General features: G+C 41.7%; 2 protein-coding genes across 2 annotated transcripts; one reads left to right on the plus strand and one right to left on the minus strand.

The window, feature by feature from the left end:
* Positions 1–1465: 1465 nt before the first annotated feature.
* Positions 1466–5990, minus strand: LOC123880449 (OCIA domain-containing protein 1-like). Its single transcript, XM_045928576.1, has 2 exons — positions 5831–5990; positions 1466–1796 (listed from the first exon to the last, which is right to left on the minus strand). The coding sequence occupies exons 1-2, from the start codon at positions 5988–5990 to the stop codon at positions 1600–1602; spliced, it is 357 nt and encodes a 118-aa protein (XP_045784532.1). The 3' UTR covers positions 1466–1599.
* A 1266-nt stretch (positions 5991–7256) lies between these two features.
* LOC123880450 lies at positions 7257–11003 on the plus strand. Its single transcript, XM_045928577.1, has 5 exons — positions 7257–7399; positions 7484–7691; positions 7965–8624; positions 9210–9737; positions 10762–11003. Exons 1-5 carry the CDS (start codon positions 7388–7390, stop codon positions 11001–11003), a joined length of 1650 nt encoding a protein of 549 aa, XP_045784533.1. The 5' UTR covers positions 7257–7387.
* Positions 11004–12156: the final 1153 nt, after the last annotated feature.

The raw sequence follows: 12156 nt of genomic DNA on the forward strand, positions 1-12156 counted from the left end.
GAATTTATATGGAACCACCTGTACAACATACCCTTTCAAACGAAAAAATAATTTCCAAATCGGTTCAGGGGTCTTTGAGGAATCGGTGAACATACATTAAAAAAAAGATTCCGACGAATTGAGAACCTCCTCCTTTTTTTGAAGTCGGTTAAAAAGAGAAAAGTTTTGTCAAAATCAGAAAAAACTGTACTTACCTATTTTGTTTTTTTTTTGTTATTGGACTGATTTCTTTCAAAATCGATATCTATAGGGTTTCCTGTGATCATACAAGAAGAAACTTTTGTCAAAATCAGGAAAACTAGCAGCTATTTTGTTGTTTTATTTTTGTTATTGGACCGATTTCTTTCGAAATCGATATTTAGGGTTCACTGTGATCCTAAAAGTGAAAAGTTTTGCCAAAATCAGAAAAATAGGCAGCTTTTTTGTTTTTTGTTTTTTTGATATTAGACCGATTTCTTTCAAAATCGATAGGTATCTAAGGTTCCCTGCGATCACACAAGAGGAAACTTGTGTCAAAATCAAAAAAGGCAGCTATTTTTTTTTTGTTTTTGAACCGATGTCCGCCATCTTGGATTTGAAAATAAATGTCACTATCAAAATCAGCACCCCAGAAAACCCATAAAACGACACCCACATCTATTTTTCTAAAGTGTGCATGTCCGCCATCTTGGATTTGAAAAATGACTTCACTTTTCTAATCAACATTTCTTTATTAATATTTCTTCAATATAGGTACTATATTACTCTACTTTTGTATTTGAACATGGCTACCAACTGAGCTGTAATAGGTACGAGTAGGTTAGTACTCGTAGGTATACTAGTTAGGTATACTACTATCTATACTAATAAATAAAATTGAAGTGTCTGTCAGTAATTTCGAAATAACTACCTCATATGGTTACTTGAACGGTACCATAACTGAATCACACGTTTTAAAAATTTTTGTCTGTCGTCTGTCTGTCGACTTGAACGGGCTAGTCTTCGGAACGGCTGAACCGATTTTGACGGGACTTTTACAGACAAGTAAAGGATTAACCAGGGAGTAGCATAGGCTACTTTTTTAACCGACTTTCAAAAAACGATTTGTGTTTTTCTAACCATGTATAACGAAATCTCCCGAGATTTCTGAACCGAATTGCGTATTTTTTTTTTATTCGATAGAGGAGCTTTGCGATATTGTCTTGTCCTATAAAAATTTAGATCCCAACTCCTCAATCCTGATGCTGCAGGGGATCATGTGATCAAAGCTGATAGAAAACTGTCGGTTATAAAAATTGATATTGAAGGTATTCGTATCTTTACCAAGTAAAAACCTGATGCTGCAAGGAATTGCATTCCTAAGTCTTGTTGATCTCACGGGATTTTTAAAGGATATAAAACCGTAATTTCTTGGAAATTATCTACTCACATCGCTGCGATATTAATTAGGCGGTCCCAGAGGTTTGCAAATAATTTACAATACAAATAAAAAGGAACATTTATTTTAAAATATTGCTCGTCATGAGGTGGAAGACTGTAGGGTTTAGGGCCACTAGGTTTAAGCCATAATTCGCAATGAAATTATTGATTGGTTATTTATGGGGGCCACAAAAGAATCTGTTACTTTAGGTTTTTCGGCGGATTTCTCTCTTTGAAATATTTTCGCATGGTGTTTCCCAAATGGCTATCGTTGGGCAGTTCTCGCAGTTTGAGTTCACATTCCGGGATGTAGCTCAACCTCCCGACAGAGTGGCCAAGCAAGGCAGCGATCGCTACTTTGGGGAACGCGCCGAAATGAGGATGTCTTCTAAGGCACCCTAAAACAAGAAGTTCACAGAAGTAACAAGTGGGGAAATAAATACTTAACTACTTAATTTGCAATTTCATCATCACGAGTCACGAGCAACCCATCGTCAAGCCACTACTGAGCACGCTCTCCTCCACCACCATGAAAAACTTCACACATCTTTGAGAACATTATGGAACTCAGGCATGCAAGGTTCCTCACGATGTCTTCCTTCACCAAAGCAAGGCGATACAATTGCAGTAAGTACAACTTAGAAAAGTTAGTCAACACTGCCAGCGTTTTGGGCACCCTGCCTCGTTACAATGATTTGGATGACATTTTTTGTTCTGTGATTTTTGTATTTAAGTATTTATTGTATTTGTGAATACTGTGACCTTAATTAAATAATTTGCAAGTATGTAATTAATAAAAATAGGTCTATGAATTTCAAGTGAGTAGGTAGAGTTTTTATTACGAAAAGCACAATCGTAACTCGCACACAAACTACTACACCAGCCTCAACTACCAACAAGAAAACTGTTCGTTAGCTAAGTATTTATTATTTTACCGTTTAAACCATTATTATCCAGACTAATATTGTTATAAAACCGCACCTTAAATTCTTACTTCTATGAACTTGTCTATTTTCTCTTTTCGTGGCCGTTTTGTGGCGGTAGGTACTTAATATTATACTAAAAAAATTATTATAAAACTGTAACTGAATTATTTCTGTACTTGCTTTACCTACATTAAAATAAGTTTACTTGTTTTGAACTTTGAAGATTATTGGAAAGAAAATAGAGGCAAAAACCTTAGATTAAGGAACATCAATAATACAGATTTTTAACAAGAACCTTCCAGCAAATCCCAACAACAACTGTACAAAGCATGGTAGAAGTTCTTTTTGTCACACTCGTCGAGCGCTTCCATTTTATTTCTCTATCCAATCTGTTAAACCGTTGTTCTTACCGTATGTACAAAATATCGGCGTGAGAGCGGAGAACGGCGGCGGCGTGCTGAGTGTCAAGCAGCTCCAGCGCTTCCATCTAATTTCTCTATCCGTCTTTGTTGCTCTTACCGTGTCGTATGCCGGCGTAAGTGAGCGCGGCGAACAACGTGCTGAAAGTCAAGCAGCTCCAGCGCTTCCATCTAATTTCTCTATCCGTCTTTGTTGCTCTTACCGTGTCGTATGCCGGCGTAAGTGAGCGCGGCGAACAACGTGCTGAAAGTCAAGCAGCTCCAGCGCTTCCATCTAATTTCTCTATCCGTCTTTGTTGCTCTTACCGTGTCGTATGCCGGCGTAAGTGAGCGCGGCGAACAACGTGCTGAAAGTCAAGCAGCTCCAGCGCTTCCATCTAATTTCTCTATCCGTCTTTGTTGCTCTTACCGTGTCGTATGCCGGCGTAAGTGAGCGCGGCGAACAACGTGCTGAAAGTCAAGCAGCTCCAGCGCTTCCATCTAATTTCTCTATCCGTCTTTGTTGCTCTTACCGTGTCGTATGCCGGCGTAAGTGAGCGCGGCGAACAACGTGCTGAAAGTCAAGCAGCTCCAGCGCTTCCATCTAATTTCTCTATCCGTCTTTGTTGCTCTTACCGTGTCGTATGCCGGCGTAAGTGAGCGCGGCGAACAACGTGCTGAAAGTCAAGCAGCTCCAGCGCTTCCATCTAATTTCTCTATCCGTCTTTGTTGCTCTTACCGTGTCGTATGCCGGCGTAAGTGAGCGCGGCGAACAACGTGCTGAAAGTCAAGCAGCTCCAGCGCTTCCATCTAATTTCTCTATCCGTCTTTGTTGCTCTTACCGTGTCGTATGCCGGCGTAAGTGAGCGCGGCGAACAACGTGCTGAAAGTCAAGCAGCTCCAGCGCTTCCATCTAATTTCTCTATCCGTCTTTGTTGCTCTTACCGTGTCGTATGCCGGCGTAAGTGAGCGCGGCGAACAACGTGCTGAAAGTCAAGCAGCTCCAGCGCTTCCATCTAATTTCTCTATCCGTCTTTGTTGCTCTTACCGTGTCGTATGCCGGCGTAAGTGAGCGCGGCGAACAACGTGCTGAAAGTCAAGCAGCTCCAGCGCTTCCATCTAATTTCTCTATCCGTCTTTGTTGCTCTTACCGTGTCGTATGCCGGCGTAAGTGAGCGCGGCGAACAACGTGCTGAAAGTCAAGCAGCTCCAGCGCTTCCATCTAATTTCTCTATCCGTCTTTGTTGCTCTTACCGTGTCGTATGCCGGCGTAAGTGAGCGCGGCGAACAACGTGCTGAAAGTCAAGCAGCTCCAGCGCTTCCATCTAATTTCTCTATCCGTCTTTGTTGCTCTTACCGTGTCGTATGCCGGCGTAAGTGAGCGCGGCGAACAACGTGCTGAAAGTCAAGCAGCTCCAGCGCTTCCATCTAATTTCTCTATCCGTCTTTGTTGCTCTTACCGTGTCGTATGCCGGCGTAAGTGAGCGCGGCGAACAACGTGCTGAAAGTCAAGCAGCTCCAGCGCTTCCATCTAATTTCTCTATCCGTCTTTGTTGCTCTTACCGTGTCGTATGCCGGCGTAAGTGAGCGCGGCGAACAACGTGCTGAAAGTCAAGCAGCTCCAGCGCTTCCATCTAATTTCTCTATCCGTCTTTGTTGCTCTTACCGTGTCGTATGCCGGCGTAAGTGAGCGCGGCGAACAACGTGCTGAAAGTCAAGCAGCTCCAGCGCTTCCATCTAATTTCTCTATCCGTCTTTGTTGCTCTTACCGTGTCGTATGCCGGCGTAAGTGAGCGCGGCGAACAACGTGCTGAAAGTCAAGCAGCTCCAGCGCTTCCATCTAATTTCTCTATCCGTCTTTGTTGCTCTTACCGTGTCGTATGCCGGCGTAAGTGAGCGCGGCGAACAACGTGCTGAAAGTCAAGCAGCTCCAGCGCTTCCATCTAATTTCTCTATCCGTCTTTGTTGCTCTTACCGTGTCGTATGCCGGCGTAAGTGAGCGCGGCGAACAACGTGCTGAAAGTCAAGCAGCTCCAGCGCTTCCATCTAATTTCTCTATCCGTCTTTGTTGCTCTTACCGTGTCGTATGCCGGCGTAAGTGAGCGCGGCGAACAACGTGCTGAAAGTCAAGCAGCTCCAGCGCTTCCATCTAATTTCTCTATCCGTCTTTGTTGCTCTTACCGTGTCGTATGCCGGCGTAAGTGAGCGCGGCGAACAACGTGCTGAAAGTCAAGCAGCTCCAGCGCTTCCATCTAATTTCTCTATCCGTCTTTGTTGCTCTTACCGTGTCGTATGCCGGCGTAAGTGAGCGCGGCGAACAACGTGCTGAAAGTCAAGCAGCTCCAGCGCTTCCATCTAATTTCTCTATCCGTCTTTGTTGCTCTTACCGTGTCGTATGCCGGCGTAAGTGAGCGCGGCGAACAACGTGCTGAAAGTCAAGCAGCTCCAGCGCTTCCATCTAATTTCTCTATCCGTCTTTGTTGCTCTTACCGTGTCGTATGCCGGCGTAAGTGAGCGCGGCGAACAACGTGCTGAAAGTCAAGCAGCTCCAGCGCTTCCATCTAATTTCTCTATCCGTCTTTGTTGCTCTTACCGTGTCGTATGCCGGCGTAAGTGAGCGCGGCGAACAACGTGCTGAAAGTCAAGCAGCTCCAGCGCTTCCATCTAATTTCTCTATCCGTCTTTGTTGCTCTTACCGTGTCGTATGCCGGCGTAAGTGAGCGCGGCGAACAACGTGCTGAAAGTCAAGCAGCTCCAGCGCTTCCATCTAATTTCTCTATCCGTCTTTGTTGCTCTTACCGTGTCGTATGCCGGCGTAAGTGAGCGCGGCGAACAACGTGCTGAAAGTCAAGCAGCTCCAGCGCTTCCATCTAATTTCTCTATCCGTCTTTGTTGCTCTTACCGTGGCGTAGGCCGGCGTAAGTGAGCGCGGCGAACAACGTGCTGAAAGTCAAGCAGCTCCAGCGCTTCCATCTAATTTCTCTATCCGTCTTTGTTGCTCTTACCGTGTCGTATGCCGGCGTAAGTGAGCGCGGCGAACAACGTGCTGAAAGTCAAGCAGCTCCAGCGCTTCCATCTAATTTCTCTATCCGTCTTTGTTGCTCTTACCGTGTCGTATGCCGGCGTAAGTGAGCGCGGCGAACAACGTGCTGAAAGGTAGGCAGCGCTGGTAGAAGCTCTCTTTGTCGCACTCTTCCAGCGCTTTCATTTCTTCTGGCGTGAACTCGTAGTAGCGCTGGAAAAGACACCCAATGAAATAAATACACATTGAGACCTTCAAAAGAAGAGAGAATAGGCATATTCTAGTCAAGCGGTTCCATGGTAGAAAGTAGTGGTCATTTTGAAATTCTTCGCCGCAGAGTCATTTATCTAAGAAAAAAATTTTGTCCCTAACAGCTAACAGTCCCTAAGGATAAAAAGGTCAGTTACCAGTGGATGGGTGACGTTACGGATCGGAGGACAAGTCCATTTCACTTCCGTTTCTTCGGTCTTGCAAATCACCTGCCCCTGTTCATTATTTTTTTTTGGATCAACCATTCCGTTCAACTGTGTAGGACTAGGGGTAGGCGAGGAGTACAGGGTTGAAGGGCTTAGTTTTCTGCATTATAATAATCACTAATATTTTGAAAAAACACTAAAATCAAAAAGTTGCATCGTTGCGAATTTTGACACAGTTGAAAACAGCCTATTTTTTCTCAAGTAGGCAGCTGCAGTTTCTATGCAGCCAGGCAGTTTATACATATCTATGAGTTTAAATGATTAATTTGATTTTGTAAGATCAAGATCCCAGGAACCCCAGGAGTTACTTATTTTCTGAGTAACAAAATGTGTTAGATTTAATATTGTTAGTGTGTACTTTTGAGTTTTAATAGAAGTATACCTACTAGGTTGAGCCGAGGGTCAATTTATACTATATCAGATGCTAAAGGTACGTTAAAATATTACTCTCTCACTTTTCTTAAAGTCTGAGTGCTGATTTTTAAGGGTATTCAATACTGCCAGGCACTTGATGTTGGCACTAAATTTCTTTAAAGTATGCAAAATCTAGCATAATCTTACTTATTAGTCTGAGTCTATTTTTTATATAATGAAACTCAGGAAACTATTTTAATACTTTTTGTAGCCAGCCAGATCAATCGCAGGTGCCAAACATTCCCCAGATACGATTAAAATGACGTTACGAATATTATGAGCGCGATGTGAACATTCGTGCACTTGCGTGTGAGCGAGTGTACATACTTTAATTACTGCTTATACTTTAAAATATTATTAAGACGTGTCATTTATCGCGCTCTCTCAATATTCAGAAAATAATTAAGTAACGTCTGGGGGCCCTGGGATCTTGACGCTTGGACCATAGACGTACAATTTTCGCTTCGCTCAGCTTGGACTATATATTTTTTTTTTAAAAGAATATTGACGTTTTGACCTCTTTGACCTTCGATCATAGAGTCCATGGTTTTGACAGATTTTCAATACAAAATCATATCTTTATGACAAAATCTGACAATAACAAAAAGGTCTTTAGGTCTTTATTCCTCAATAAATAATCATGATCGAAGAAATAATCATTTTTCAGAGTGAAACCCATAGATAATTATACTGATTTAACCATGAACGTATTATACTATAATTATATCTCTATGGATTTAACGGTAAAAATGGATGAAACGGAAGGTAAATATCAAAAATTGTAGTCAACCCTCGAAATAGTGTCGTTTTCAATTTTACGTTTATCACGCGTCCATTCAACTTAAACAGCAGTTAGTTGAGATGATGAGCCCGGTTCTGGTGGTGCTCGTAGTGAGCGCACTGGCACGCGCTGGAGCAGAGCGCGGCGGCGGCGGCGACTCGCCGCACACACACTACAGCACGGAGGGCGCCGCTCGGGAAGCTGCTGCTGCGGCTGAAGATTACCTCGAGCGGTCGCCTGACGCCCCGCTGTCGTTTCATTACGAAGAGGATTCAGGTTAGACCTGCAATTTCAAAACTTTTACGGCCCTCAGGATGTAGAGTTTACTTTTAACCGAGACATGTATGTTACGAGTATGTTCATATTACATGGCTTTTGAAATCCATTTAGTGACTGCTCCCTGATAATTTAAAAAAAATAGAATGTTATCACTCATCACAGGAATATATTTAAATCAAACTAAACCTATTAGCACTTTAAAAAATTGTACACGTTCTTGATACGATTTTAACAAATTTTTCAGAAAAATAATAAAAATATTCGTTTCAGGTAAAAGAAATAAGTTACCGGTTGAAGAAGAAGATGAAGAAATCTGGCACGAACAAAGTAAAAAGCTCAAGAGCCCTCCAAACCCTACTGATGACGATGAACTACAAAACCAGGAAGAAGCACCCGTTCTGAAACCTATAGCGAGTCGCAAAAACAGAAGACATCGAACCCGTATCAAAACTAAACAGTTAAACAGAGAAGAAATAAACTATAGACACAAAACAGCTTCAAAAGTTCGAAGACGAAAAATAGATAAGGACGCAATAGATTTTAGAAACGAGTATTATGCAAAGAATTGGAAGCCGGAAGAGTCTGATGATGTTGACATCAGAGATACCACGGAAAGAGTAATCAGAAGAAAGCCACACGACAGAAGGATAAATGTAAGAAGAATGGACGTGGACGATGAAGATGATTATGATACAAAAACCTTAGATAGGGATGACCACGAACATTTCGCAAGCGATGATGATGCTGAACATCTAGATAGCCCCAAGACAAATTCTCCACGATTCATGGTCGATAGGCCACCTCGGCCTATGCCTGAAAAAGCCAAAATCAGAACTAGGAACTACCCAGAGTACGACAATGATTATTACGACATGAGGAGAGTCAACGATATGAAAAATAAATTGCCCGTCCTACTTCGCAAAACACAAGGTATGAGTTTCTTCTTATTTCAACAGGTTATGTATACGAAAAAATCCGTAGCGGCGTTTTAAAAAAGTTGAAAATATTGATTGACACTTTCACCATTGATTCGTATATAAGTTGATTTGTCGGTTGTGTGCAAAGTTGATAAAATTTTTAGTAAGCCTTACGGCTGACACACGATATCTGAAATATTAAGTGACATTCATTGATCATTACACAGTTGTTACAGTTGTTGTAAACACTACAAAGTAATGTACGAGTAGCTTAGGGCGAAGTTAAACCTATACGATGCTCGTGACTTCGTCTTCGATTTAAAGTTTTTTTTTTATATTATTGTGAGAACTCTTTGATTTTCTGGAGTTAATGATAGCTTTCGTCCATCTCCGGGATGCACGCTACTCTAATTTTTATTTTGCTACACCTCTTATAGTTCATTTTTGAAATATCTTTGATGCACAGACGAATTCCTTATTTTACTACGGAAGCCTCAAAAGAGTTTACCTACTTCAACTCGAAGTTTGCAAAACTTTAAGGAAATAATCGTAATTGGGGAAGTTGTCAATGTTTAACAATAGGTTTGTGTGTGCCCAGCAAGCACCGTGGAACCGCCGAGGACGCGCCCCGTGCAAGACTTCACTCACCATCGCGCCGATCTTCCGGAAGCCCCTACCAGAAGCACCGCAACCACGGAAACCACGATATTCATTAAACCAACTGACGTGGCACCTGTCACTAATTCTCCGACTAATTCGACGGAATTATTCTTAGCGGAAAAATCTAGGTTATTAACTCTGAAAAAGTCTCAGAGGAAGGACGAGGTGAAAAACGTGTCTTTGACGAGTAAACCCCCAGCGTTGTTGCAAGTGACGAGGTGGCTGCAGACCCTGGTGATGGCGGAACCCGCTCAACACGTTCGCTCACGAGCGAGGGAAGTGCTCGACGACTCACCCGAGAGACTCGCGAGAGCCAAGAAGCTGATGCACCGGAAATTATTTGCAGGTACCCGCAGCGTCCACGACATTACTGACAACTGGGATGAAATGGTCTGTGACTATATCGACATTTCTTTGCTAGATGGATCTACCTTGATATACCCTAATAATGAATTGTTGTGTTTAAGTCTAATAATATATATCAGCTTGTCTTCTATATAATTTATTTGAGTTTTTATTATAATAAAATTTGCTAATGGTATTGTAAAGATGTATTCTAAGAAGTTTTACGTTTACAATAAATGCCTTTAGTGTTAGTGAATAAATCTGTTGTTTGATTTAATATCCTTGTCTATTAGAGTTTAGATTTGCATTTCAAAAGAAAATTTTCGCTTTTGTGAAGTCAATGAGGAGCACAATAAACCTTAACAATGTAGAACAGGTACGTCAAGCCACTAACAATTGATAAGTTACAAGAATCTATTATTAATACGTTATTTATTCATTTATATTTAATTATTTTTAGGGTTACACATCTCAAAAACAAAAAAGGAACCCTTGCAGTAAGAAAAGAACTCCTTCATTGTGTTTCTGACTCTCGTGTGTGTCAAGACTAGGCAAATCAAAGCTTATAGGATACTTTTCGTTGACCTAGAATCATCAAAGGACTAACATACCTACCCCATTTTACATCATGTTATTATAATTCAACAAACACGCCTGATAACGTCGGGTAGTTGTACGAAAGATGTGCCTCTAATTTTTGGAGTCATTTGCGTTGTAAGCAATTTAAATATGTCACTTGCTTTAGCGGTGAAGGAAAACATCATGAGGAAACCTGCATGACGAAGAAGTTCTTCATAATATTCTCAAAGATGTATGAAGTTTGCCAATCCGCCTTGGGCTAGCGTATGCCCAAACCTAAACCGTTCTCATTCAAGGAGACCCGTGCTCAGTAGTGAGCCGACGATGGATTGATCATGATGAAGATAATATCACACTAATATTATAAAGGCGAAAGTTTGTGTGTATGTGTGTGTTGTTACCCTTTCACGCTAAAACTACTGGACGGATTTGGTTCAAATGGAAATAGATAGGCCCTACATAGGCTACTCTTTGTCCCGGAAAATCAATGAGTTCCCGGTATTTCTAAGAAACCTATATTCCGAACAAGTTGCGGGCAGTTACTAAACTCAAGTGTACTATTGCAGCAACCACCATGCCATCAGCAAGCGTCGCAGAGCGGGAACTCAAAGCGTTCCTCGGCCACCGACAGCGCAAGGGAGCCCCGTCGTCGCATCGCCTGCCCGCCACCTTCCCGCCCCACGCAGCGCACCCCGCCCTCGACGACCAATGGGTTCACTTCCTAGCCGCCAATAACGCAACAAAACAACCCTCTACGCTATATTTAACTGTGCTAGCTTTAATAAACTGCTTACAATATTATAGATAGATATTTTATTTTTTTGCTTTTGGAAATTCTTAGGCGTCCGTACTCCGTAGTCCATACCCAAAGGGTGCCAACGGGGCTTAGCAATAGACCAGATAGATTCGTCCGTCTGTGTGTCAGCGGGCTGTATCTCGTTAACCGTAAAAGGTAGTCACAGAATGCCGCTAGGTACTTATAACAACAAATAATAAAGTTTATCGCTGCCATGAAAATTAAAAAAAACTATTATTTCTTGAACGATGGTACCTACGGAACCCTTCGTATTCAAGTCCGACACGCACCTGACCGATTTTTTAAGTACCGATCGAAATTTTTAAAAATTTAAACCCTGAGCTATATTATAGGACACATATTATGGACATCGTCAATTTTTTTTTTATTTACTTTTTGACAGGAGTTTATTCGAAGTGCGCTCCACACAAACGAAGTTTGGTTTTCGTTTATTTCAATGAAACTCAACGTAGATACGGTATAGGAACTAATATAGTCTGTTTTGCCAGTTTTTCGATAAAATTTTGGGTTCAAATTTCCACGGGGTCAAAAAAATTCATACAAATCAGTAAAATCCGTGAATATAACCTTTATGTATCTAACTGGTAAACCACTGCAACAGATTAGTCTCTACAACGAGTCTACAACATTGCGTTCGATTGTTTACAAAATAATAGGTAGGTAGGTACCTACTCAATTGAGAATTCCGACTGACTTGAGCAGCTATGAGGTTATCGTTAATCTTTACCTAACACTTAGTTTCTTATTTCACCAAAGGATGCCTGGTGGAGATTACTCTGAGCAATAAGGCCGCCTATGCATACAATTGTTTTTAGTTTTTAGTTTCTTTGTTTTGTGTTGGATATTTCATGTTTTGTGTGCAATAAAGTTTTCTATGTATCTACCTATCTATTATTTTATTGGGCATATCAATGATGCCTCTTCAAGGATCATCATCACCATCATCGGCCGGCCCACTACAGTGCACGGGTCTCCTCTCAGAATGAGGACAATTTTACAGGTTAGGCCATATAGCTCCTTGATCAGTCCGCCTCCGCTGTGTCATCGATTTATATTACAGAAAGTCTGCTCGTTGGTCCTACTGCCTACCTCAACTTACCTACTAACTGATAAATAGCCAACTTTAGATCTCACCCGCTTAACG

Source organism: Maniola jurtina, chromosome Z (assembly GCF_905333055.1).
Source record: "Maniola jurtina chromosome Z, ilManJurt1.1, whole genome shotgun sequence".
NCBI lineage: Eukaryota > Metazoa > Arthropoda > Insecta > Lepidoptera > Nymphalidae > Maniola > Maniola jurtina.

Bases quoted from the DNA above. Each gene is read 5' to 3' on its own strand.
- LOC123880449 (XM_045928576.1), bottom strand. From the start codon at position 5,990: ATGTGTATTTATTTCATTGGGTGTCTTTTCCAGCGCTACTACGAGTTC. The intron at 1,797-5,830 runs GTAAGAGCAACA...TTCTTGTTTTAG, and splicing joins TTACGCCGGCATACGACACG to GGTGCCTTAGAAGACATCCT.
- LOC123880450 (XM_045928577.1), top strand. The intron at 7,692-7,964 runs GTTAGACCTGCA...TATTCGTTTCAG, and splicing joins TCATTACGAAGAGGATTCAG to GTAAAAGAAATAAGTTACCG. The intron at 8,625-9,209 runs GTATGAGTTTCT...GTGTGTGCCCAG, and splicing joins CCTACTTCGCAAAACACAAG to CAAGCACCGTGGAACCGCCG.